This window comes from Brassica oleracea, chromosome C8 (assembly GCF_000695525.1).
Source record: "Brassica oleracea var. oleracea cultivar TO1000 chromosome C8, BOL, whole genome shotgun sequence".
Lineage (NCBI taxonomy): Eukaryota > Viridiplantae > Streptophyta > Magnoliopsida > Brassicales > Brassicaceae > Brassica > Brassica oleracea.
In genome coordinates, this window is record NC_027755.1 from 30,345,299 (window position 1) to 30,370,390 (window position 25,092).

Here is a 25,092-nt window from a genome sequence, read left to right on the forward strand (position 1 = left end):
GTAAGGATAACTCATGAGTTTTTTTGGTTGATTAAATGACATTATGTCCAAATTTATTTAAGGATATTTCATTAAGGTAACCGAAAAAGACAAACAATAAAATAGGAAGTTTAAATTCATTTAAGCATATTTCATTAATGTAACTGAAAAGATAAGTAATAAATTAGGCAGTTTTATTCGTTTTAGTATATTTCATAAATGCAACTGAAAAAGACAAGCAAAAAAAAAGGAGTTTAATTAATGAAGTAAAAACATTTTCAAATGGATACTTCTCTTTTAATAATATAGATATACTCTTAAGACATCTAGTAAACAAACATAAAAAATCATAATTAGCAGTATCTTGGTCAAGAAAAAAAAAGAAAATTTCTAACTAAAAAACAAGTTCCGACAATTTTCTCTTTGTTTTTTTCTAGCGCCATAATTTGATCACATGTAAGATAAGATAAGACTATCTATATCTTCCACACCTTACAGTCATGTCGTCTCCTTCTTCAATAATAACATTTTTAATTATTAATCGAGCATTTCTAGCTAGACCAAAATTCCTACGTTTTCACATTGAATTAAAACACCAACATCTCTCCCAAATGGGAAAACATTTGTTTCTCTTTCAAAGGCTCAACTGAAAGAACATTTGGAGTGTCTTTAAGTTAGGACTAAGCTAGCTAGTCTAAATGGTCGGTCATGGGCATTGACTAATCAAATTATTGGCAAAAAGTCTCTAAATAGTTCTGAAAAAAATTATATAGAATTAAAATCCTAAGTTTGTAAAAAGAAAAAATTAAAACCCTTACTAAATTATCTACAGCCACAGAATCTCAAACTGGCCCTGAGTCTAAGATCCTCTTGGTTCATCATTCTCGAACTTCTTATAATGGAAAACCTTAAAATGGACCTTTAGTTACTATTAATCAAATACCTGTGGTGGTGAAGAGGATCTTATGAACAGAAGCGTGCAAGTAGACAGTAATCATTTGCGGATCAGCATACTCCAACAGATTCGCTGCCGTGTGTCTTCTACCATCCGGATCAAATATCGTACCACCAACTTTGGTGCCATGAACATGTTCGTAGGTGAAACCATTGTAGGGAGTCACTCCAACCTCCAAAAGACCATCTATAAACGCCGTTTGCCATCCCTTAATCTGTGGTTGGAACACCAACTTCTTCTCGACCCACTCGTAAGCAGCTGCGACCTCTTCTCTTACCCAACCAGTTTCCGCCACGTAATCATCTTCCGCGCGTGAGTAGAATCCAGCGTTTAACACCGTTCCTCCTCCGAGCACGCGTGCGCGTGAGTTGAAAACGCCGTCTTCGGAGATGAATAGCTGAGACCACGAGTTTGGAGTTGTGTTCAAGAATGTGTGCAAGAAGTTTCCGATGTCTGTGGCCGTGGGATTGTCGTAAGGGGACCCACCACGTTCGAGAACTAAAACAGTAGCGTTTTGGGATAGCGTTGCGGCTAGTGCACATCCGGCGGTTCCTCCTCCGATGACTATGTAGTCGAAGTGAGATAACATTGGTGCTGATGTGGCAGCATCTTTCGAAAAACTGTAATAACCAGCTTCACGATAGCGAAAGTTCATTAATTTTTTTAAGTATACACAAATAACCACCTAAAGATTCAGAAATGATTAGTGAAGGAGGTAATAATCGTACCTTTGTCGGAATAACACGAGCCATGTAAGATGAAAACTGCGACGCTAATCAAACGAAATAATCGGAATATATGAAAATCCATTATGTTGTATATCTTTTTGGCATCAGAAGACCAGATTTCATGCGCTTTATATAATGGTGAAGTGTATATTAATTATCAACGTTAACTAGAGTTTCTCCTCAATGAAAAATTCATCAATAAATTACTAATATAATAATATATTTAAGTTAAAGAAACAAAAATGTAGCATAACTGCCTTTTATTATTTTTCGAGCGAACTACTCTCTTTTTTTGAACTATTTTTTGCAATATTTATTTTTTTGTGTTTCTTGTTTTTATGTGGTTTTTACAAACCCACCCTTTGTCTTCTTTGAAAAACTAGCATGAACAAAATCACGATTATTGGGGTTTCTTAGGGTGGGGTTCTTAACGGAATATAAGAACTTGTCTCTTAATTTTTAATTAAAAAAGTAAGAACTGGTTCTTAAATAAGAGTTTTAAGAGCAGATTTTTAACTTTTTTAGTTAAAAGTTAAGAGAGGTGTTCTTATATTCCGCTAAAAACCTCGCTCTAAGAATCTCCGTAATCATCCTCACATGTCATAGTGGTTTTGTCTTCTTCTAATATTTAGACTTTTTTTTTTAAATTCTGACACGATTAATTTAGTCCACATACTCAACTTGTCCGTTTCAGATCAGTTTGGTAAGTAAATTTCCATGTAAGATTTTTGTTTTATGATTAGTGATATATGGTCGACTGGGTATTTTCCTCCATTTTGTGCAGCGAAAAAAATTTAAATTTAAATTTAAATTATATTTAAAAATAAAATTTTCTTAATGTTTTAGATTTTATTATTTTTTTACCAATATTATAATATTGATATTTTATTTGAACATAAAATTATAATAAAATGAATAATATGATTTATTTAAAATTATATTTATATAGATTTTTTATTTATTTTTTGGTTAAAATATATATAAAATAAACTTGTATAAATTAAAAAAAAAGATATTTTTTATAATTATCAAAATATAAAACTAAATAGAATCTCTAAAATTGGTAGATATCAAAAAGAAAAAATGATATTAGGATTAAAATTTATAGTTTTTTTACAATATTGTATAAAATTTGGAAAATCTTGTAAATAATAAAAATTATATGATTATAAAAATATACTAAAATAATATTTTGAATTTTGTAAAATATTTATATTTCTATTATTATATTATTTAATAACATATTTTAATATATTTATTTAATGAAAAATTATGAGTTATTACCGTATTCTAAAGTTTTCCAAATCATATTTATCATAAGTCATGTTATTAATTCTAACATGTCATGTCACTTTTTTTTAGAGAAATTGATTGTACAGATGACATATGTCAAATCACTTCTCAAATGTGGGCAAATTCTCACAAATATCACATTCATAGTATCACTTTTCATGTTTACACTAAACACTAGGGTTTAGAGTTAAGGGGTGAGGTAGGGTTTTTTTAATGTAAATTTAGGATTTTAATAAATATATAAATAAATATTTTTAAAAAATATAAAAAGTTCAAATTTGAAAAAGTATAATTCGAAAACATATAGAAAAATAAATAATTCGAAAACATAAAAAAAAACATTATTTTTATTATCTTTTATTATTTCTTTTATTATTTTTTAAGTAAAAAATAATGTTTTTTATGTTTTTAAATTATTATTATTATTATTATTATTAAATAATAATAATAATTCGAAAACATAAAAACTTTATTTTTATTATTTTTTATTTTTTAATTTTTTTTATTTATTTAAACAATGATTTATTATATATTTAGAGAACAACGGTATAAGAGTCTTTTGCCACGTAATGAAGAAGATATTTTTGAAAATGTTCCTTTAGTGGTGGTAAAGATAAAAAGTGATACCATAAAAGTGGGATGTTACCGCTATGATTAAACTAGTAACTAGAGTTGAATCCGCGTATCCGCGCAGATATCTTTATTTTTTTAATAATATTTTAAATATAAGATAAGTTATAAGAGTGTATATTTTATATTTGTTTTAGTTTTTATATAATATAAGTTATAAAAGTAAATTTTGTATATAAGTTTAAAACTTTTATATTTGGTGAAATTTGTTTTTAATAAAAGTGTACTATTCATATATTAACCACTTGTGTTGTTTCTTTGTTTATTTAAAAATGTAACATTATATTAAAAAAAATTTCTATGCATTAATTTTATATGAATTATTACTAATTTTATCAAAACTTTTGTTTGAAATTTAATATTTTTGAAATGTTGATATGTAGCTAAATTAAATTAGTTAATACTATATTTTGTTAACATATACAGTACAAAATCCATAAATTAATATTCGATAAGTTAATAAACATGGTAAATTAATAAATTTTTCGATCCTAAGTTAAACTGGTACAAAATATGACACAATCAATAAGATAATAAAAAAGATTTTGCCAAAAATATGACATTCATAATACCATAAATCTATAAACTAATATAAACCTAGGGTTTAGAGTTGAGGAGTGAGTAGGGTTTTTGAAATGTGAAATTTAGTATTCTAATAAATATATAAATAAATACTTAAAAAATGTTTTAAAAAAATTAGTTTGAAAAACAAATTTTGAAAAACAAATTTGAAAAAATTATTTCAAAAAAAAATTATAAAATTTCGAATTTGAAAAAGTATAATTCGAAAACATAATTTTTTATATTTTTTTTTGTTATTTATTTAAATAATTATTTATTATATATATAAAAACAAAGGTATAAGAGTCTTTTGTCTCTTATGAACAAGGGTATGAGAGTCTTTTCCCCTATAGCTTATTCATTTGATCAAATTCAAATATCAAAAAAAAAGAAATTTAATTTTGTCAATTCAAGTATGATACATATTTCTAAAATTTTGAAATTAGCATATTATTATATGGTATATATTTTAATTTAAATGATACTAAAATAAATAATATTTTTAATTTGAATATATATTAAATAAGATTTCTATTTATTTAATTTTATGATAATTTTTGTATCTTGTTATAACAAAAAAAATTCAGTATAGAACTACAGTTTTTGTAATTTATAATCACTTTTATTATATTGTTAACGTGATTGTCTACTTTATTTTAATAATATAAAATTAAACAAAAATATAAAGTAAACAAAAATGAAAAAAAATACACAAACTATTATCAAATCTTTATTATTTAAAACTATTATTTATAAATATTTTAATCACATTAGATAATTCTGTAACTTTTATCTACAGAGAAAAAAAATATTTTATAGATTTTAATTAATTTTATGATTAATTTTGTAAAAAATATAGTATACGTAGATAAACCAATTTATTTTTTCTAAAAAATCTAGAAACTATTATATTAATGATACATGTCATATACAAGGGTTATTGTCAATGTTTATCCATCCATTTCACAATGCTACATCCTACATGTTTTACACGTTCACGCGGTTTTTTCTTTTTTTTTGGTAGAGACCTTTTTTCATTAGTTGTGAACTATTTCACCTACCAATAACTGCAAGTATAGATTCAAAAATGTTATGCAATAGTTGCATCAGAAGTGCAAAACAAAATTTATACTCTGTATCACTTTAAGCATGTATCACTTTAAGCTATGTTTAATGTTTTTGCACAAATATTAAAAAAATACAAAATCTTATGTAATTTATGTTGATCATATAAAATAACATTAAATAGAACCAATTCAACCAATAAAAAAATGTAGTATTTTGTAATTGATCACAAGTTTCAAATGACATTAAATTTTATCTAGAATTATGAGAATATCACTTATTATGAAACAAAATAAATATTGTTAACCATCACTTAAAGTGATACGGAGTAATTTCTATTTTTATCTTTTTCTTTAACTAAATTTATGTTTTATCCCGATTTTCGGATGGGTTAATAAATATTTATATTAAAAAATTAAAAAAAATATATATATTTTTATCTTAGAGATACATTCCATATAAAATGATGATGGAACTTGTTGACAATAAAATAAAATAATGATGAACTGACCAAAGCCAATTATGGGGATTGTGACGAGGTATGCTGGTCCAGAATATGTGTCAGTGCCTCTGTGGTCATTATACACATTCGTCTTTAACTTCTAAATGGTGATCTTTTAAATTATTTAGGTTCATACATAACAAAATATACGATGTAGACAAAAAAATAATCAGTAACTGCAGATCATTTTCTGGTCAAGATTACTAATAATTAACAACATCAGTAATTGATGACAAAAAAAAAAAACAACATCAGTAATCACTTTGTTCATGAACAAAATACCTTCACATCTTTCCTGTTCAAAAACAACATTATACACTAAATTGATGCCATCAGAAATCTCTTATTCTTCAGACGTCGAAGAGGAGTGTTCTCATTCTCCAGACTTTTGACAATCATTAAAATCTCATGTTCTTCTTTTTTCTTTCTCAGAAAGCCTCCCTCTCTCGAAGAATCTTCTGTCCCATATACCTACACATTTTATAACTCTCCAACAATCACATCTTATATTGAATAACATGTCTTGATAAGTTTGTTTCATTAGGTTTATGCATGTATTTACCTTCCGAGCATCATGATTGTGGCTTGAGGATTAGTCCCTGGAGACTTGAGAAACGTGGATGCATCGATGACCCTCAAAGCATCGATCCCTAATACTTTGTAATCATTATCGACCACTTTTCCAACTTGACAACCTCCATGGTAATGATAAATAGTCATCGTCGTATCCATACAATACTGCTTCAAATCAAACGTAGAAGTTATGTGCCTTGGCCTCAGATTGATAGGAAGAGCAAGAATGAGATTTAATAGTCCACGCCCGTTTACTCCAGGGTACTTGTAACTGGAATATCCCTTCGAATCTATCACATTTATGATAGCACTAAGTCCTTTAACACAGTTATTCAAATCCTCTGGGTCTTGGTAGTAGTTGAATGTCACCGAAGGGTTATCATCTGGATTTGTGTTCCGCAGCTCCAAGTGACCTCGAGAGAGAGGTCCAGACACTTTCTGAATAATCACACCCGCTTGTGTCGTCACGTTTAATCCAAGATCCAACGATTTCAAAAGTTTTGAGATGGATTGGCTAGGGAATTTTAGCTACATAATAAAAAAAAATAGTATGTGTTAAACCAAATTTATAATAATTAGGTTATATGAAATCTCTATAACCTAATTAATTACTTACCTTATTAAGAAGATCTAAAACGCCATTGAAGAAGGTACGAGTCAAACTAATGGAGAGACTTAAGCCACTTCCACCTTCAATGTAACTAGCAAAGTTAGGTATCCCAACGACTTGGACAAGGGATACCTCTACGGGTTTAGGAGAAGGGATGAAGACCGGGTGCATTGGGTTATCACCCATCCCTTGTCCAACCATTGGGTGGTCTAAGATGATAGGATTCACCCCATGGACTGCAAGATGGGCTGCAGGGCCTACACCACTCAGCATCAATAGTTGTGGACTTGCGATGGCGCCCGCTGATAAGATCACCTCACTCCTTGCGTCTTGTACCGTAAGTTCAGCTGTGTGGAACACTCCATTTGCATCTTGAAATATCACCCCATATGCCTTGGGCCTTGAGTTCCCTGTAAAACAAAAATATTCACATCCAAATGATAGACAAGAATTTATGGTCATGTTCAACAGAGAATGGCTGCAATAATAAAATGATACGTTATAACTTAGAAACAAGTCAACAACAAAGCTAGTAATAATTGAAAGTCACGATTTCGATCTGAATTGAGATTTAGTTTTATAAAAAGAAGTTTCTTTTGTAAAATTTAAGTTTGTTTAGTTATTTATCATGTCTTCATCTCGGTTAGTATTATGTACTTGTGTCATAACCAAAGTTTAAATTTGTAAATGTGCGTTTATGAAGGATGTTGTAGGCTTGTAGCCGTCAGAGAAAAGGTACTATTCACATTATTGATTATTAACCAAAACACTTGATTTTTTGTTGATAATTTATTAGTTCACATGTTTGTTTTAGGTGTGGATGTTTGGTTTTCAGTTTAGTTTTTTTTTTTTTGTTTGGCGTCCGTTCAATTGTGGTTTTGGTTTTTCGGTCTTTCAGTTTAAGAGATATAAGAACCGTTCGGTTATTAATTAATTTGGATTTGATTTTGGTTTGGCAATTTTGGTTTGTCAGTTTTGGTTTTTGACTTGGTCGGATAAAAATGTTAGGAACCTGATAAAATTTTGAGTTCAATTTGGTTTAAGTTCGGTTTTCATTTTTAGGATAGTTTTGAATAATTCGGATAACGTCACATTTACATGAATTTTTATAAAATATCTGATAATTCGGAGAAATTTAAATATTTTAGATAAAAATATTTGGATGATTAAGTTTTATAGGAATTAGGATAATTTAAAATATTTTAGATAGTCCGATTTATAAATAGTAGTTTTAGAATATTTGGTAATTTTAAAACTAAGTGTATATATTTAATATTTTTGATATATAAAATTTATTTTGGATAGTTCTGTTTGATATAACATTTTATTTAACTTTAAGATATAATTTTATTTTATTTATTTATGCTAAATAATAGTATATCAATTATTAAAATGGATATAATTTGTATATAGTACGTAAGAACAAAGTTAGTTTAAAATTTGTACCTATTTTTTTTAATAAATATAGGTTCTATAAAATAGATTTGAACCATTTTTTAAGATTAAAATCTACAAAATACATAGATGCACAAATGTTTAGGATAAATAATTCACGATCAAGCCAAACTTCTCTACGGGTATTATTTAAAAGTTTTCTTTTTATTTTTTAAAAACAGAAAGAAAAAAAAATAGATATTAAAATAAGCAAACATCGTTAAAAGTTGTTTAGATATGAACGTTTTTGTCTAGAATGACATCCTGCTGATAACGTTTTGATTAAAGATATAGTAGTTGCTCAAAAAAAGATTAAAGATATAGTTTTGAAGGAAATCTTAAATACGCTTTATATCAATGTACAATTGGGAATTTTTCATTTATTTATGTTTTTTTGCATTTTTAGTTAAAGAGTTATTAAATATGAAATATTTTGCGTCTAGCATATATAGTTTTGCAGCTTTTGCTATTCTATATTTTCTATGCAAGCTAGAAAATAAGAAAAGTTTAAGAATGAACCCATCTTCATACAAAATATATGCTAGAACCTAGTACAAAAAATATCATGACGGTGTGCGATTTATGTAATACTCGCATTCTTAATTTATAGAGTCAAGTCCACTTATGAAGTTATCTTGAACATGTCAATTTCGTATGATAACTTAGTCCGACTTTTAGGTTGTTAATAAAATTGTCAATATATCTTTTTGGTAGGATATTTTAATGCAAAAAGTTAATAAGAATAATATGAGAATATTTGTTTCCTTAACTTAAATAAATTATTTCATTAATTAAATTAAATGGCAATGACATACTTGTAATATTAGAAGAAAATCAAGAGAATGTCAAAAAATGTATTCCAGTTTTAATAGTATAGATTATTCTTTAGTTTATGGCTTAAAAATATAATATTATATAACATTTTCATGCTACAATATTTTTCAACAATATATGTTCTCATTAAATATAATGATACATTATTAGCATATCTAAAATCTAACTAATGAATAAATTAAAAGTTAATAAATTAAGGAAGTGTTAAAAAAATATTTGTTTTCTATAATTTGTTTTTTCTTTCCGACTAGATATTTTTATTCTGAAAGGAACATGTCAACTACAAACACAAGTTGTATCATAATTAAACAGAAGATTAGTTACGTGTATCCTACGCCATCTCTCTCGCCCTTCCTAACCCTCACGAGTCATCCCGTCACAGTCATAAATCACGAAGACATGCATTAATTTTAGTTTGACATCGCATGCATGCAATGAATACAAATCAATATTATACCTTTAGTGGTGAAGAGGATTTTATGGACAGAAGCGTGCAAGTAGACAACAATCGTATTCGGATTAGCATATTCCAACAAATCAGCCGCCGTGTGTCTATGACCATCCCGATCAAATATCGTACCGCCTACTTTCGTCCCGTAGATATGTTCATACGTGAAACCATTGTATGGAGTCACTCCAGCCTCCAAAAGACCATCTATAAACGCCGTTTGCCATCCCTTAATCTGTGGTTCGAACACCAACTTCTTCTCGACCCACTCGTAAGCAGCTTCGACCTCTCTCTTAACCAACCAGTTTCCGCCACGAACTCATCTTCCGCACGTGAATAGAATCCAGCGTTTAGCACCGTTCCTCCTCCTAGCACGCGTGCGCGTGTGTTGAAAACGCCGTCTTCGGAGATGAAAAGCTGCGACCATGAGTTTAGGTCGGTTATGTTTATGAGTGTGTTTGCGAAGTTTCCGATGTCCGTGGCTGCCGGGTTGTCGTAAGGGGACCCGCCGCGTTCGAGAACTAAAACGGTGGCGTTTTGAGAGAGTGTTGCGGCTAGTGCAGATCCGGCGGTTCCTCCTCCGATGATTATGTAGTCAAAGTGAGATAACGTTGGTGCCGATGTAGCATCTTTCAGAAAACTATAATAACCAGCTTCACCAACAACAACATTTCAACAAAGGTTGAGTTTGTATACTAATGGTATCCTAAAATGCATAAACTAAATGGGTTGGTAGAGAAAATAATAATCGTACCTTTATCTGAAGAACACGAGTCGTGGAAGATGAAAGTTGCGACGAGAATTAACCGAAATAATGGGGAAATGTATAGATCCATTATACTGTAAGATCTTGGTTTGCAAACCAAGACTAGGGTTCACCGAAATAATGGGGGAAATGTAAAGATCCTTTATATATATTAACCCCATGGATACTGACCACGGACCCAACGATGGTGGCTTTGGACTTTTGGTTTCTTCTTCTAGTTGTGCAACATGGTTTCTTCTTTTCAAACCTTTAATTTATGGCACCGTTAATTGAGTCTATATCTTCCACTGTTGGATAGCTTTTGTTTTCACTAATTAATATAGTGATAATTAGGCCTGGGCAAAATAACCGGAACCGAAGAACCGAACCGGAACCGAACCGAAATACCCGAAACCGGAACCGGACCAATACCCTCAAATACCCGAACGGTTCCTATATTTTTATATCCGAAATAACCGAACCGAACCGGAACCGAACCGAGAACCGAACGGGTACCCGAATATATAAAAATATTAATTATATATACATATAACATCACTAAATATATATTTTTAATTTAAAATTCTATTAAAAATATTTGAAAATAGTTGAGGATAACTAATTTATTATAAAGTATCCAAACTACCCGAAAGTATCCGAAACTATACGGATATTTTTATCCGAAATATCCAAAGTAATCCGAAATATCCAAATTTTTTATCTAAATCATCCTAATTATTTGATATTTTATCTTAAATAACCAATATTTTATCCAAATTATCCAAACTACCCGAACTATCCGAACCCGAACCGGATCCAAATGAGAACCGAACTTCTTATGGATATTTTCCGGTTCCTACATTTACTATCCGAACCGAACCGAACCCGAAACTATCCGAACCGAACCGAACCGAAAATAGGTCGAGTACTAAATGGATCTTCTAGCCCCTATCCGAACTATCCGAAACCCGAAATACCCGAACCGAACCGAACCGATACCCGAAATGCCCAGGCCTAGTGATAATAGTCAGCGTTACTATGCACGTTTTCTCGTCTACACAAATTTGTTAATATGTATATATAAGTATGCGGACATATTTTTAGAAACAACAATGATGTCAAGGGAGTCATGATTTGTCTAATTATTTTAATCTTTACATGGAATTTTAATTTACTAAATTAAGGATATTGATCATGGTTTGGGATATAAGATTTGCTTTTCAGGATATTTATTTGATAAATTGTCCATTTTGTATAATAAGATAGCACATTGCATGAAAGTATCACATGTTCAAAATTTGTTAATTGACAGACTATTGATATTTTATTAGTCTGGGATTTTCACACATTTTTTTTAAACATGCTTTTCACAGATTATCTATCTAATCTACTCTGGTTGGTCAGATTAAAAATCATCGTTTGCATGAACACGTGAAGGCATTAACAGAATATTAAAATTGTAAAACGTAAGTTTCAAGAGTTCAACTTACTTTTATAATGCAAATATTACATATGTAACATTAAAATTGTCCCTGCCAACACGAGTTCGAACTCCGGCCACAGTGGATTTAACATCCCTTCCGTTGGGACGCTGGACCCCCTACGAGGGATAGTTGAGAATGTGGCTGCCCAGATACCAGAGTTACCAACAAAAAAAAAACAAAAAAAAAAAATTGTCCATAAACAAACTTGTTCGCTATTTCTATATATTTTATCTTTAAAAAAAAAACATTGTGTACACTGTCAGTTAATTACAACACGTTGTTCATACTTCGTAGTTATGAAGACAATTAACTAATTAGGATGAATAGCTGGACATATTTTACTATATCCAGAAGAGTGATTGGTTTGAGAAACATATATATATATATATAATACTTTCATATTAAGTATCGTTGTAGAAAAAAATTTCGTTATGAAATAAGTGTCGTTTTTGACTTTCAATGCAAAATTTATTAATTTTAGTCAACAATTTATTTTTCTATTGGTTGAGATATGGTTATGTATATAAGTAATTGTGTTTTTATATAAGAAATACACAATTAATTGTTTTTTTAATCTGTGTGCACAAATCTAAAACAACAATTAAAATGAAACGGAAGGAGTATATATTTTTTGGTAAATATATATAATATATATATACTTTACATTTATCAACTTTATAATAATTGTACTTCTGTTTCAAGTTGTGATTTTTCTCTTTTTAGTTGTGATTTTCTTGCAATATTTATTTCACAATTTAGATATTTTATATTTCTAACATACAATTACTATCATTTGTATCAATTTATTCCTACTACTTATATATTTTAATGAACACACTACAGTAAATAAACATTATAAAGTAAAGATAACTGGCGATTACACATAATTTATCAATATGTGAGATAAAACCAAAAAAATCGTATTGAGATGGTAGAGGACGGCAGGTCTTCCGTTTGTGGTTGTGAAGATGAATCTTATATCATTTTTAATCTTATTTTTAATGGTGACTAATGTTAAAGATCAGAAAATAAAATATTGTAGTCTGTCTTAATGTCATATATATTAACTATGTGTTGTCACCTCCGGTAAACCCGTCTCAAAAATGTCGCTGATATAATTGAATGTATTTAATACTGAAGCTATACTGCAAAAAGTTTGGTACACTTTTAATTGCAAGGGCAAACTGGTAGTTGGAGATCCTATAAGAGACCTGTAAAAATGTTGTTGGATATTGTTGTATACTGATGATGAAAATACTCGCATGGTAAAAGAAGGAAACAATAACTATATGATATATAATCCCCACATGATTAGAAAGTATGTATAGTTTTGCAGATGATCTTCCCATTTCACTACAAAAAAAATAGTTATATTGTGACCAAATTATTTGTCACAATAAAACACAATTCGTCACAATAAAAATATTGCGACATATTTGTGTTATCAATACAGTCGTCACAAATTTTTTTGGTAACAAAAACCGTTACAATGTTATGACCATTACATATAGTAATTATTCCGTCACAAATAGCAACCATATATAAAAGTAATAAAAATGTTACAATTACCAACTACAATTAACATAACAAATTTGTCATATTTTGTGACTATCACAACGTGCTAATTCCGTCTCTGATTACCACTGAAATGTAGTCTCTAACCATCACAAATTAATGGTAAGATCATTTTCTTGTAGTGTTTCGAATATTCAACACTTCATAGTTTTGCATACAAATTAATTAATAGTAAAACTAAAACCAAAACATGAATCAGTCCATCAAACGTCCAAGATGTTGTCTCGGCTCTCTAACACATGATAGATTACAAAGATTAATGTATTTTGTTTCTTGAGTTCATAAACAATCTTCAATGACAACTGGTTCATGGATTGAATAATAATGAAAACAAAACCAATGTTAAAATAATGGTTAAATATTGAATAACGATTAAGTTATACCAAATAATTGGGTAGTTTTTTTTGTTATAAATGCATCTCTCTTATTCAAACAAAAACGTTTTCTTGTACCTAATATTTATTATAGAATTTTAAATTAAATACATATTTATATTATAAAGTAATTATGGAAACAATATTATACTGTTATTTATGTTTCCAAACAACATAATAATTAATTTTGTGTTTAAAATATATAAAATATTATAATTTATGAAAAATTGATAAACAAGTATAACTTATTTTGCAGGTTTAGATACTAAAAAATAATTCAATCAATATAAAATCAATTAAATTAATAGATTATTTTATTTATATTTTCATAAAAAAAATTAAAGTCATTTAAATTTAAATAAACTTTCATATTTAAATAAATAATTTATATAAATAAAATGCAATAAAATGAAACCAAATAAATTTTTAGTCATAAGATTTATTTGATTTGATTTTATTGCATTTTATTTATATAAATTATATAATTTAATATGAAAGTTTATTTAAATTCTATAATAAATTTTTTATCAAAACATGTCATACAATTATTCAAATAAATTACAAATAAATTATTAAAGATTCATAAAAAAAGAGTTGAAATAATTTAAAAATTAAATTAAATAATATCTTATACAATTTCATATTTAATAAATACAAATAATATAATTATGTATATAAATATTCATATACACTAAAATAAAATGTAAAACATTTTGATTTTGTAAATTATATTTTCCTAAAAAATATTCTCCCACTTTAAAAATCTATAAAAACAGTTTATATTGAAACAACAAATAATCCGCATGGTCGTGCATGTCCAAGAAAAAAAAACATAAAATGATTATACATATGTTTTTTTGTTTTTTTTCTTCTGGTAAGGCTGTTTGATGATAACTTCAATTGAGAAATGGATAATTACAAAATCTGTTGGGCCAAATCTCTATTTATTTACATATCTGTTTTTTGTTGGGTCAATTCCTTTCAAACAAATCGGAATGAATGATATCATAAAATAAATATATACGAAAATAACGTTATAGAATATTATATAGCTAATTGAGTAAAATTTACATACATTTTAATTAATAAAAATATTTTATTTTATTTTATAATTAAAATATATAGAGCAAAAAAATATATAGAGCATAAGAGTATGTACATGAAACGTAATTAATATTATATATATGAACACAAAAATATATTCATATTTTTATATGTTAGCAACATCAGTTATTTTATATGCACTAATCTACAATCTAATAAAACATTATATAGTTTATTTAAGTAATATAAGAATTCAATAATGCACTACATAATATATATATATATATATAAACATTATACATTGAAAATAACTACACTGTACAATATACCCTCTCCGTTCTTAAAAGATGTATGTTCTGGAAAAAAAAATTGTTTCAAAAAGATATATTTTTTACTTTTTCAATGTATGATTTTATGAAAAATTGTAAGTTTCAAAAAAAATAATGGTGTTTATTGAATTCTATTGGCTAAAAGTTATGAAAAAATGTTGTTCACAAAAAACAATGCATATTTAATGAGTTTTTTTAATATATGTGAAAAGTCTAGAATATGCATCTTTTAAAAACAGAGGGAGTATATAATAACAAAAATCATTATAATTTTTTTCAAAATATATTATCTGAAGTTAAGTGCTTAACATTAATTATAAAGAAAAAAATTAAACTGATTAGTATGAACCAAATTATTAGCAATATAAATTACACAAAATAGTTATAATAATGTTAATTAAGCCACATAAATAAATATTATACATCTAAAACTTCTCTTAACACCAGACAATTTAAAATCAAATATGTGCTATCCTGCAGATCATGATCTAATTTCGCTTATTAAAACAGAAATATTTTGCTGGATCCAACTTTTTTTGTTAGTTTTAAAATTAAATACAACCTTCTATTATAAAATTAAACTCATCCGAAAGTATTAATACTTCTTCCCTTATACTATTGCTTAGTAACCACTCTTTTACTTATACAATATTATACTCCATTCCTTATAAAACATTAATATTCCATTCTTTGTACTATCGATGGTTAGTAAATATCTGGTCCAAAAGCTGTATATCGTTTGAATATTGGATTATATATTAATACTATTCCAAAAATTAGCACTCATTCATATTTGACCGATCCATCTTTTTTTCATGCAAATCTTTAGGTTTACCTGTTTAACTGCGGATCCGGATCGGGTATGGAAAACTGAATAAAATTATTGACAAATATATAATTCATTTTAATAACATAACTATGTAAATTAAAATTTTAAAAATAATATTTAATACCAACTCACATTTTTAATCTAAAAATCAATTTCAAACAAGTCAAAATCTAGTTATTAAATTAAAAGGCAAACGGGCCTATTTCCTTAACAAAGGTCTATTGTATACACAAATACCGTTGACTATTTACATATTGTTTCTCACGATCCACATATTGTTTCTCACGATCCACGTATGGTTTCTATATATCATTTGGAGTACCACATTAGACAAAAGCATGATAAATTGAAAAGTTCTCGCATTAGTTTAGTTCCCATCTTAGTCCAATGAAGTTGAAAGGGGCCATGAAACAAAGGAGTTTTGCCATTATTTTATTATCCATCCTACTCTTTTACATGGAGTTTTTGAAAATAAAAAAAATAAACTCAGAAGGTTTGGCCACTTCATAAGATAATAATGTCAAACCCCAACGTTTTGATCTCAACGATCTTCACAGCATAATGATCGAGGTTTATGAACTCTATTCCTTGTTTGAAACTTCTTCTGAAGTTTGGTTCTTGAGCTCACCACAATCTTCAATCACAACTGGTTCAGAAGTAGCTCCCCTCTCAGACCCAACATTCTCCATCGCCTTCACAACATTGTACCCATCAACAACTTTCCCAAACACCACGTGCTTCCCATCAAGCCAAGCTGTCTTATCAGTGCAGATAAAGAACTGAGAACCGTTCGTGTTGGGGCCTGAATTAGCCATAGACAAAATCCCCGGACCAGTGTGCTTCAACTTGAAGTTCTCGTCGTGAAACTTAGCCCCGTGAATCGATTCTCCACCGGTTCCATTCCCACGGGTGAAATCTCCTCCTTGGCACATGAACCCTGGGATGATACGGTGAAAGGCTGAGCCTTTGTAGTGTAGTGCCTTCCCTGCTTGCCCAATACCCTTCTCTCCTGTGCACAGAGCACGAAAGTTATCAGCTGTTCTCGGTGTCACATCAGCGAAGAGCTCCATCACAACACGACCAGCCTTCAGCTTTCCTATCAAGATGTCAAAGAAGACCTTAGGGTTTGCCATTGTTCTTCAGATCTCTTCACTCCAAATCCTGCCAATAACAAAGTCATGAATCTAAGACCATCTTTAAATCCTAAGTAATATCCATCAACCTAATGTAACGGTTAAGACAACAGAACTTGTGGAACAAAATATAACCTAACTAACTAAGTGATCCTGTTGTCACTAGGGATTCAATTATTCAGACCAGATCTATTCAGATTCTGATCAGTTTGTTAAAAACATGAAAGAAATGTCCCAATCATTAGAATTGTCGATAAGAAAGAGAGAGATTCTTATAACACAGAGACTTTTTGGTCTCAATGAATGGTTTTAAGATTTCGCACAAATATTGAGCTCGCAGGCGATTTAAACTATACGTTATCTACAAGCCTTCGATATGTGCTTTTACGCAAGTTACAGAGATATAAACTAACAGTGGATCGGATTGAAGTACAGAAAATTCAATACTGTTGAAAGGAAGTACCTTTTTGCAGATGAAAGTCGTCTTCTCAACACGGGTCTGTTGATTTTGGCTTTCAACGATGCAGATGAACAGTTATATAACGGCTCAGTGGACTGAGGGAATTGGGAGCTAGGGTTTTACTAGGGCTTTTCACAGATTGAGACGGAGATTTATTTTCACATCAGTTGATAGGCTCATCTAAAAGGCCCATTATATGATTTAGGCCCACCGCCAAAATTACCATCTAAGAAAACTTGAGTTTGGCAATGGACAATGATTTTCTCCCTTTTTATCTCAAAAACTTAAACTAATTAATGAAATGGAATAGTATGGACGAGATTTTCGGTATGCTTCATTGTGAATTATATTGCCTTTTCTAAAAAAAAGTTGTACTTTCTCTCTCTGTGAGTGGATTCCAATTACCGGCCTAGGCCACAGTGTTCCTTTCAAAATTTTAATCTTTATTCCCATTCTTTTTTTCTCTTTTTACGTCTCTTCACTTTCCTTTATTTTTTTTTCTAGCGAATTTCTGTCTCCACAAGCTTTTTTTTTTTACAAATGATATCACAAAAATTATGATAAATTTTGTGTTATACAAAGAAGCTTACTACAATCAAGCTTGATCTTTTACCCAAGATTTTGCAATATCTCTGTGACCCCACCGTCGGAAATTTCAACTGTCGTGATTCCATGGTTGACTTTCTCCAAAAAGGTGATCCAATCAATGTCATTTGAAGAGGAAGAACCTCTAATCCTTCCAGATAGCCCAAGATTCCGAGTGTTTGATGAGAATGAGACAAGTCTGTTGGGTCGCCTGCTAAACCTTGATTGCCAATCTATGACAAAGAAGATAGAATACATGCCTACCACATAGAGAGTATACGTGAGTGTGAGAGGAATCACGTTATCCCGTGAAAAATCATTTAAGTACATAAACGACATGCGATGTTTTAAAACAACACGATTAGTGTCAAAACGGCATGATTTTTTTAATCCGATTTTAAATCCCCTCATGTGACATAACTCTAAGAAATCTCCAAATCAGTAACCCTCATTGCGAACAAACTTCTAATTCTGAGAGTTTCGGGAGGTTATGTGGATTTGTAGTTGAATAGAAGAGACTTCGGGTGGATAGTTCTTTTGATTCAGCCTAATTCGAAAGATAAAAGTTTGATTTACCAGAGAAAAGACCTTTATTCATACTGATTTGGGGATTCAAAGAATCGAGCCGTTTTTTGCTCCGATGGTGTTGTTTTAAAACTTCTCATGTTGTTTATGTGCTTAAAAGAAATGATGTGTTTCAATTTAGCGGATCTTTGTTCAGAATAGACGACACCATTGACGGAGGGTTACATGCATTAACATTTCAATAGTTGAGGGTTTAAAAACATAAAACTTTAGTTGGGGGTTTATCATATGATATAAATATAGTTGGGGGTTTAAATCACTAAAAACCAAAGGGGTTTTACGTATTTCATGTCGTTTTGTGATTAAATGAAACGCTCTGTTTCAATTTAACGGATCTCCGTCCAGAAAAGATGACTCTGTTGACGGAGAGTTAATGGCATTAACGGTTTAATAGTTGGAGGTTTAAAAACATAATTTTTTAGTTGGGGGTTTTCCATCCGATCTGAAAATAGTTGGAAGTTTAAATCACTAAAAACCCAAACTAAACTAAGGAATGAAATGCAAGATTATGGAAGAGATTTTCTGTATGGTTCATTGTGAAGTATATTGTCTTTTCTGGAAAAAAATTCCATCTTCCCTCACCGTGAGTGGATTCCAATTACCAGCATAGGCCACACTGTCTCTTTTTAAGAAAGTCAAAATTTCAATCTTTACTCTTGTTTCCTCTTTTTCATGTTTTTTCATTTTTCTTTACTTTTTGTTTATTTCCCATCTAATTTATGTCTCCACAATCTTTCTTTTTACGAATGATATCACAAAAAATTATGACATAATTTTGTGTTATACATAGAAGCTTACTACAATCACGCTTGATCTTTACTTAAGATTTTGCAACATTTATGTGACTTCGCCGTCGGAAATTTCAACTGTCGTGAATCCATGGCTGAATTTCTCCAGAAAGCGATCCAGTCAATGTCACTTGAAGAGGAGGAATCTCTAACCCTTCCAGATAGCCCAAGATTTCGAGTTTTTGATGAGAACGAGACAAGTCTGCTGGGTCGCCTGCTAAACCCTGATTGCCAATCTATGGCAAAGATGATAGATTACATGCCTACTGCATGGAGAGTGTACGGGAGGGTGAGAGGAATCGTGTTATCCCGTGACAAGATCTAGTTTGTTTTCCAACGTGAGGAGGATCTTCAGACAGTGTTGGCCTTGGTGTTACAATCATTGGGCGATGGTTCTAGAAAGGTGGACAACTAACCCACCGGAATACTTCCTCCAAAACATCATCTTGCTTCTGAAGTGGGTAAGGTGGAGGAAATTGCCTATGATCCTAAAGTGTCCCACACCAAGTTTTACATAAGATCGTTGGTTACTTTCAATACTAACAATTTGGCCAAAGCATCTCGGAAACTCACTATAAAAGGCGGGACTGTTACAATTGAATTTGAATATGGGAAGATTCATAAGCGATGCTTCCATTGTTTAAGGCTTATTCATGAGAAGATGAAGTGTTCGTTACTTAGAGGAGGAGGTAACAGAGAGCCAAAGACAATTGAAACTCCAATACTACCACATGGCTATCAGGTGCTAACTGAGAGATTAGATGGTCCACCGGGGTTTCCAATACTTTTTCCTGAACTGACTAATGAGGATAGTAAGATGGCTTTGTTATACATTTCTCATTCTGATGAAACTGAGAGATTGGCTCGTATTGAATGAGTCAAACAAGGAATAGAAAAGAACATGGCAGCAGCTCATGTTCATCTGACTCGTATCACAAAAGTAGTCAGATCACAAAAGAGTTAGATAAAGGGAAAGGTCATGTCTTTTCCTACAATGATCCTTCTAATATGCATCAAGGAGGAGCGTCTACTCAGATTCACAATATGCTCCTTATTCAACGTAATGAAAAGAGTGATGAGGAAGTAGAGTCCTCTGGTCCGATGCTGTCGATTTGCACTGCCCCAGTGGTTCTGACGGATTTTCGGCTTGGCCCTTTTTTGGAAGTGCGAGTCACCGGGAACATGGGCACAAGCAAAGCTCAAAGGAAACAGCCCCCATCTTGGAAGATAAGAGCGGTTGGCAAAAACATGAAGGTATCTCCAGCTTCATCGTCTCCAAATATTTTGGAACAACCTATGCTCGTGGAAAGCAGATTATCCTATGATCTCAGAGAAAACTATAACCAAAAATTTTTTACGGTGAGAAGACTTTCACCGATAGTTGAGAAGACTTTCCCGGAAATCTTTTGGTGGAAGACTTTCATGTAACTCTTCTAGAAAAAGTCAAATTTCTGACACAATTCAGTCAATTGCAAAACTAACTTGCTTATCCGAGAAGACTTACGTGTAAGTCTTCTCGAATATTTTTGAGATTTTTTTGTTAACAAAGAAAAGTTGGAAGACTTCCAAGGAAGTCGTCTCTAAGAAACAAACATAAATTCAATTGCAAAACTAACCTATGCATTGACCAGAAGACTTATGTATAAATCTTCTAGACTTATACGGAAGTCTTCTGGCAAACAGATCTGGAAAAAATTGATTTCATACATTCAACCAAAGAGATAACTTTTTTAGCTCTTCCAAGCACACAGAAGTTCAACGCGAAAGCGACCCACTTGTTAATGACCAAGAATCTTGAGCTTGAATGGCTCTATGAACCTTTAAAAGTTTAGAATCAAAATCTTGGGTTTTTTGGATGTATAAAGAGAGAAAGTGAAAGAGATGTTGTTTAGTGCCTAAGAAATAATATAGGAAGAGTGAAAATCGATTTTTAGGTGCATTAAAAGCTTTAGTTTGGTTGTTCATGGTGGTTGGTGCATTGATGGCACAAACAATATAGTAAATACTTGAAGATGAGGATGATAAGGTAAAATGTTCATTTTAGAAGAAAAATAACAAACAAAAAGTAATGCATTTTCGTGAATAATCTGATATTTTGGGATAAACAAGACAAATGAAAATTCATAAGTTAGTTTTGTGTTTGATTTTGAGTTTCGAGTCATTTTTGCAAAAATCCTAAGTTTATAGTCTCAAATAAATTTTTTGTAAATTGTTCTTGTTGCGTGTGGTTGATTCGGACTATAATCTGCATCATAGTCATCATACATCAAACTGAAAAGTCACGAGAAGTTTTTTTTTTTTTTTGAAGATTTTCTTCTATTTAAAGCATGAGAAAAAAAGAAAACAAACCATAAGGCCTTAGTCACGAGAAGTTATAAAATCAATTAATTAACCATTTTAAAACTCTACACCTAGCTTAAAGAGATTCAAAAGGCTAGCATGTGGATTAAAGAACATGGATCATGCAGGTCTGAAGATGCCATACTGCAGCAGTAATGAGTGATCTTGTGGTTTGTCTCGCGAGGCCGGGTCATTTTTTTCTTCCCATGCACATTAAATGTGGAGTAGAAATATGGACATGCTATAGAGGTATTATTGACATCTCACTAACCCCTGCACTCATGATGTATATATCACGAAGAAGAAGAGTGAATATGAAAAGAAATAAAACACATAACAGACGAGAGAGAGAGAGAGAGAGAGAGAGAGAAAATTAGTTGTATACTCTGTCACTTGTTTCTGCTACTTGTACTGAAATCTTTTTCAGCAGAAATCACCGTTTCAAGTTCTTGTCAAAGGAACTGTGGAAAGATTGCTATACCGTATCCCTTCGGAATTGGAAACAATGATTGGTACGAGGTCAAATGCAAGAATTTCGTCCCGTTTCTGCCCAGGATCTGCAAGGAAGTGTGGTCCAAATCGATCTTCCGAGACCATTAGCGAACGGAGATGACTTAGTCGAGAAGACTCTGTAGAGAATACTATGGTATTGAAGACTCTGTAGAGAATACTATGGTATTCACTTCAAAAGAGTTGGAGAAAGCGATAGAAGGCTTCAGTTTGGGGAGGGTGCTTGGCCGAGGTGGTCAAGGGACTGTGTGGAAGGATCGTAGCAGTTAAGAAATCCACGGTCTTGGACGAAGACAGAGTTGGGGAGTTTATAAATGAACTGATCATCCTGTCTCAGTTAAACCCACCGGAGTTTATGTTATCCCAACTGTTTGGGGTTCTTTATAAGGGCCTACTGGTTCTCTTTTTAAGATTATGTTGTTTTCTTCCAAGCTCTTGCTTGTGATTCAAAGTTTGAAGTGCTCAATGACAAAAAAAAATTGGAAGAGTAAGGAATATTTAGATTAAGTTTTGTAAGTATTTTGAAATATAAGATGTGATATTATTGATATAGTTTAAAGCCGATTTGATTCCCTATACTTTCTAAACCAAATAAAAAGAAAAAAAATTAATCAAAATCAGAAAATATGAATACCAAAAAAAAAAAAAAAATCATTGAACATCTCTAATCATAGTTCATTGATTCCTTGTTGAATCCCGGAGGTCAGTTTGTACCTTTGTTATGGAAAAATGAATGAGAAGTTGAGCCCAAAAAAAAGAAAAGAGAATCCTTATTATAAATAGGATGAAGGCTTGTGTTTAATTAAGGACGCCATTGTACACATCCGTAAACCATTGGAGAAATAAAAGAATAGGGTCAAGCTCCTTTAGCATTTCAACGCTGTCTTGCACCAGACATATACCAATAAAAACCATTGATAGTAAGATGTTGTCTACTCAAAGGTTTGTGAATCAGAAATGTTAACAAAAACTAAAGGCTTAATAATCCAGAACCAAAACAAATCAAGCAACAAGAGTTTATAAGAGATTACAAACAAAATAGATTTAAGCAGCAGCAGAAGTTCATAAGAAGAAGACTACACCCAAAACTAGATTTAAGCAGCAGCAGCTTCCAGAAGCCCTTGATCGAAATGCCATGTTCCTAAACACATGAACAAAGCGTGAGTGGACGAAACGAGGAACGTGCACTTATTATTTTTAAAGTGAGAAAACAAATGGTTACCATGTCCTTTGCCGAGTCTTCTGAGCTGAGCTACATATTCAGAGATTTTCTTAATTGCTTCAACCTGCCAAAGTCAAATTTATATTTTAATATCGTTAGATTCCATTTTGACAGGGCTTTTAGATCATCATGTCTTTGCCACTAACATAGAACGTGTTTTGTTTTTACCTGTTCGTTCAGAAACTCGCTCTCAATGAAATCTGCCAACTGCACATCATCGTTCTTGGAAGCCACCTATTCAAATGCAACAAGTTGTTTTTTTTAAACATTAAACTTTAAAAAAAAGAGAGACTTGAATGCCATAAAAACAAGAATTGGATTCAAGGAGTAATGGTCTTACACTGTGCACGTTAAGGAGCTTCTCATTGACCAGCTTCTCCAATGACAGAGCCAGCTCCATGGCTGCAACAAACAAAGAACCTCATTATATGCATATTCCACAAAAAGAGCTTGTATTGATGTAAGTTCTAACAAATTTCTATAAATTAAGAGGCACAATCTTTTGGCTTTTTTCCTCATCCACAATCTCAGAAACGGGAAACTGAAGCTTACCATAGAGAGCATCTCCTTTCTCAGAGTGATCAAACTCAGACTGAGGCATCACCATGGGCTGTAAATTAACCCTCCCACCACGTTTGTTCTGTAAACCACACGAAACAAAAGATGTTAGAAACCAAGCTCAAATGAAACAGGGCTAACAATATGAAGAACTTTCGGCAAGAACCTGATACTCCATCAACATCTCAGCATGGTCACGCTCTTCCACACTCGAGTCCTTGAAAAACCTAATAAGCAAGAGATATCAAACAAACAAAGACACAAACTTTAGCAAGACAAGACATCAAACAACACGTTAATCAACACAAAGACACAAACTTTATCAAAGAACTGAATAAAAAAATCTAATTTTTTTCCACTTACTTGGCAAGACCTTTGAGAGCAACGTTATCACGATCGAAGTAAGCGTACAAGGCGTGATACACATACGACACGTTGTACTCCACACTACAAAAAAAAAGGAACCAATCTCATCAAATCAACAACAGATTATCAACGCTATAAACGTTACAATCCAACACGAAAAACAAAAAAAAAATCTTACTTGATCTGCTCATTCACGGCGGCTTCGCACTCGGGAGAGTACATGTGGCGAGCGAGAGAGAGCTGTGGACTCGAAGGGACGAGATCGAGCTCCTTCTTCACCTCCTCAAACGGCTCGAAAACGACGCCGCTCAGGGTTTGCGTGGAGGCAGAAACAGAGAAGGAGAGGTTTCTTGGTTTTCCCGAAGAAACGGGAAGACTCAATGAGGAGGAGAGAGGAGAGATGTCCTTCTTGACTCCTCCATGGATGTTCACGAGCGAGAAAGCAGAAGCGGATTTGAGAAGCATTTTTGTATGAATCTCGGACAGAGGAGAAGAGGGTTTTTGTGAGGCTGATGGTGGCGGAAGAGGAGACTATATAAAGCGAGGTTATGTG

At 31.3% G+C, this 25,092-nt stretch overlaps 3 protein-coding genes and 1 pseudogene across 3 annotated transcripts in view; all 4 read right to left on the minus strand.

Annotated features, from left to right (window-relative positions):
• The window catches only part of LOC106311785 (protein HOTHEAD-like), a 4,473-nt gene extending 2,587 nt beyond the window's left edge, over positions 1-1,886 (minus strand). The window contains exons 1-2 of the mRNA XM_013749069.1: positions 1,663-1,886; positions 923-1,567 (exon numbers count right to left, since the gene is read on the minus strand). Coding sequence (XP_013604523.1) covers positions 923-1,567; positions 1,663-1,744 — 727 coding nt within the window. The 5' untranslated portion in view covers positions 1,745-1,886. The remainder of the gene's footprint in view (positions 1-922; positions 1,568-1,662) is intronic.
• A 3,956-nt stretch (positions 1,887-5,842) lies between these two features.
• On the minus strand, positions 5,843-10,614 carry LOC106309482 (annotated as a pseudogene).
• Positions 10,615-16,390: 5,776 nt separating this feature from the next.
• On the minus strand, positions 16,391-17,701 carry LOC106307651 (peptidyl-prolyl cis-trans isomerase CYP19-3). Its single transcript, XM_013744668.1, has 2 exons — positions 17,589-17,701; positions 16,391-17,153 (listed from the first exon to the last, which is right to left on the minus strand). The coding sequence occupies exon 2, from the start codon at positions 17,123-17,125 to the stop codon at positions 16,574-16,576; it is 552 nt and encodes a 183-aa protein (XP_013600122.1). The 5' UTR covers positions 17,126-17,153; positions 17,589-17,701; the 3' UTR covers positions 16,391-16,573.
• Positions 17,702-23,298: 5,597 nt separating this feature from the next.
• On the minus strand, positions 23,299-25,057 carry LOC106312483 (ferritin-3, chloroplastic). Its single transcript, XM_013750027.1, has 8 exons — positions 24,718-25,057; positions 24,537-24,620; positions 24,340-24,400; positions 24,168-24,255; positions 23,956-24,017; positions 23,784-23,849; positions 23,616-23,679; positions 23,299-23,534 (listed from the first exon to the last, which is right to left on the minus strand). The coding sequence occupies exons 1-8, from the start codon at positions 25,002-25,004 to the stop codon at positions 23,488-23,490; spliced, it is 759 nt and encodes a 252-aa protein (XP_013605481.1). The 5' UTR covers positions 25,005-25,057; the 3' UTR covers positions 23,299-23,487.
• Between the last annotated feature and the right edge of the window lie 35 nt (positions 25,058-25,092).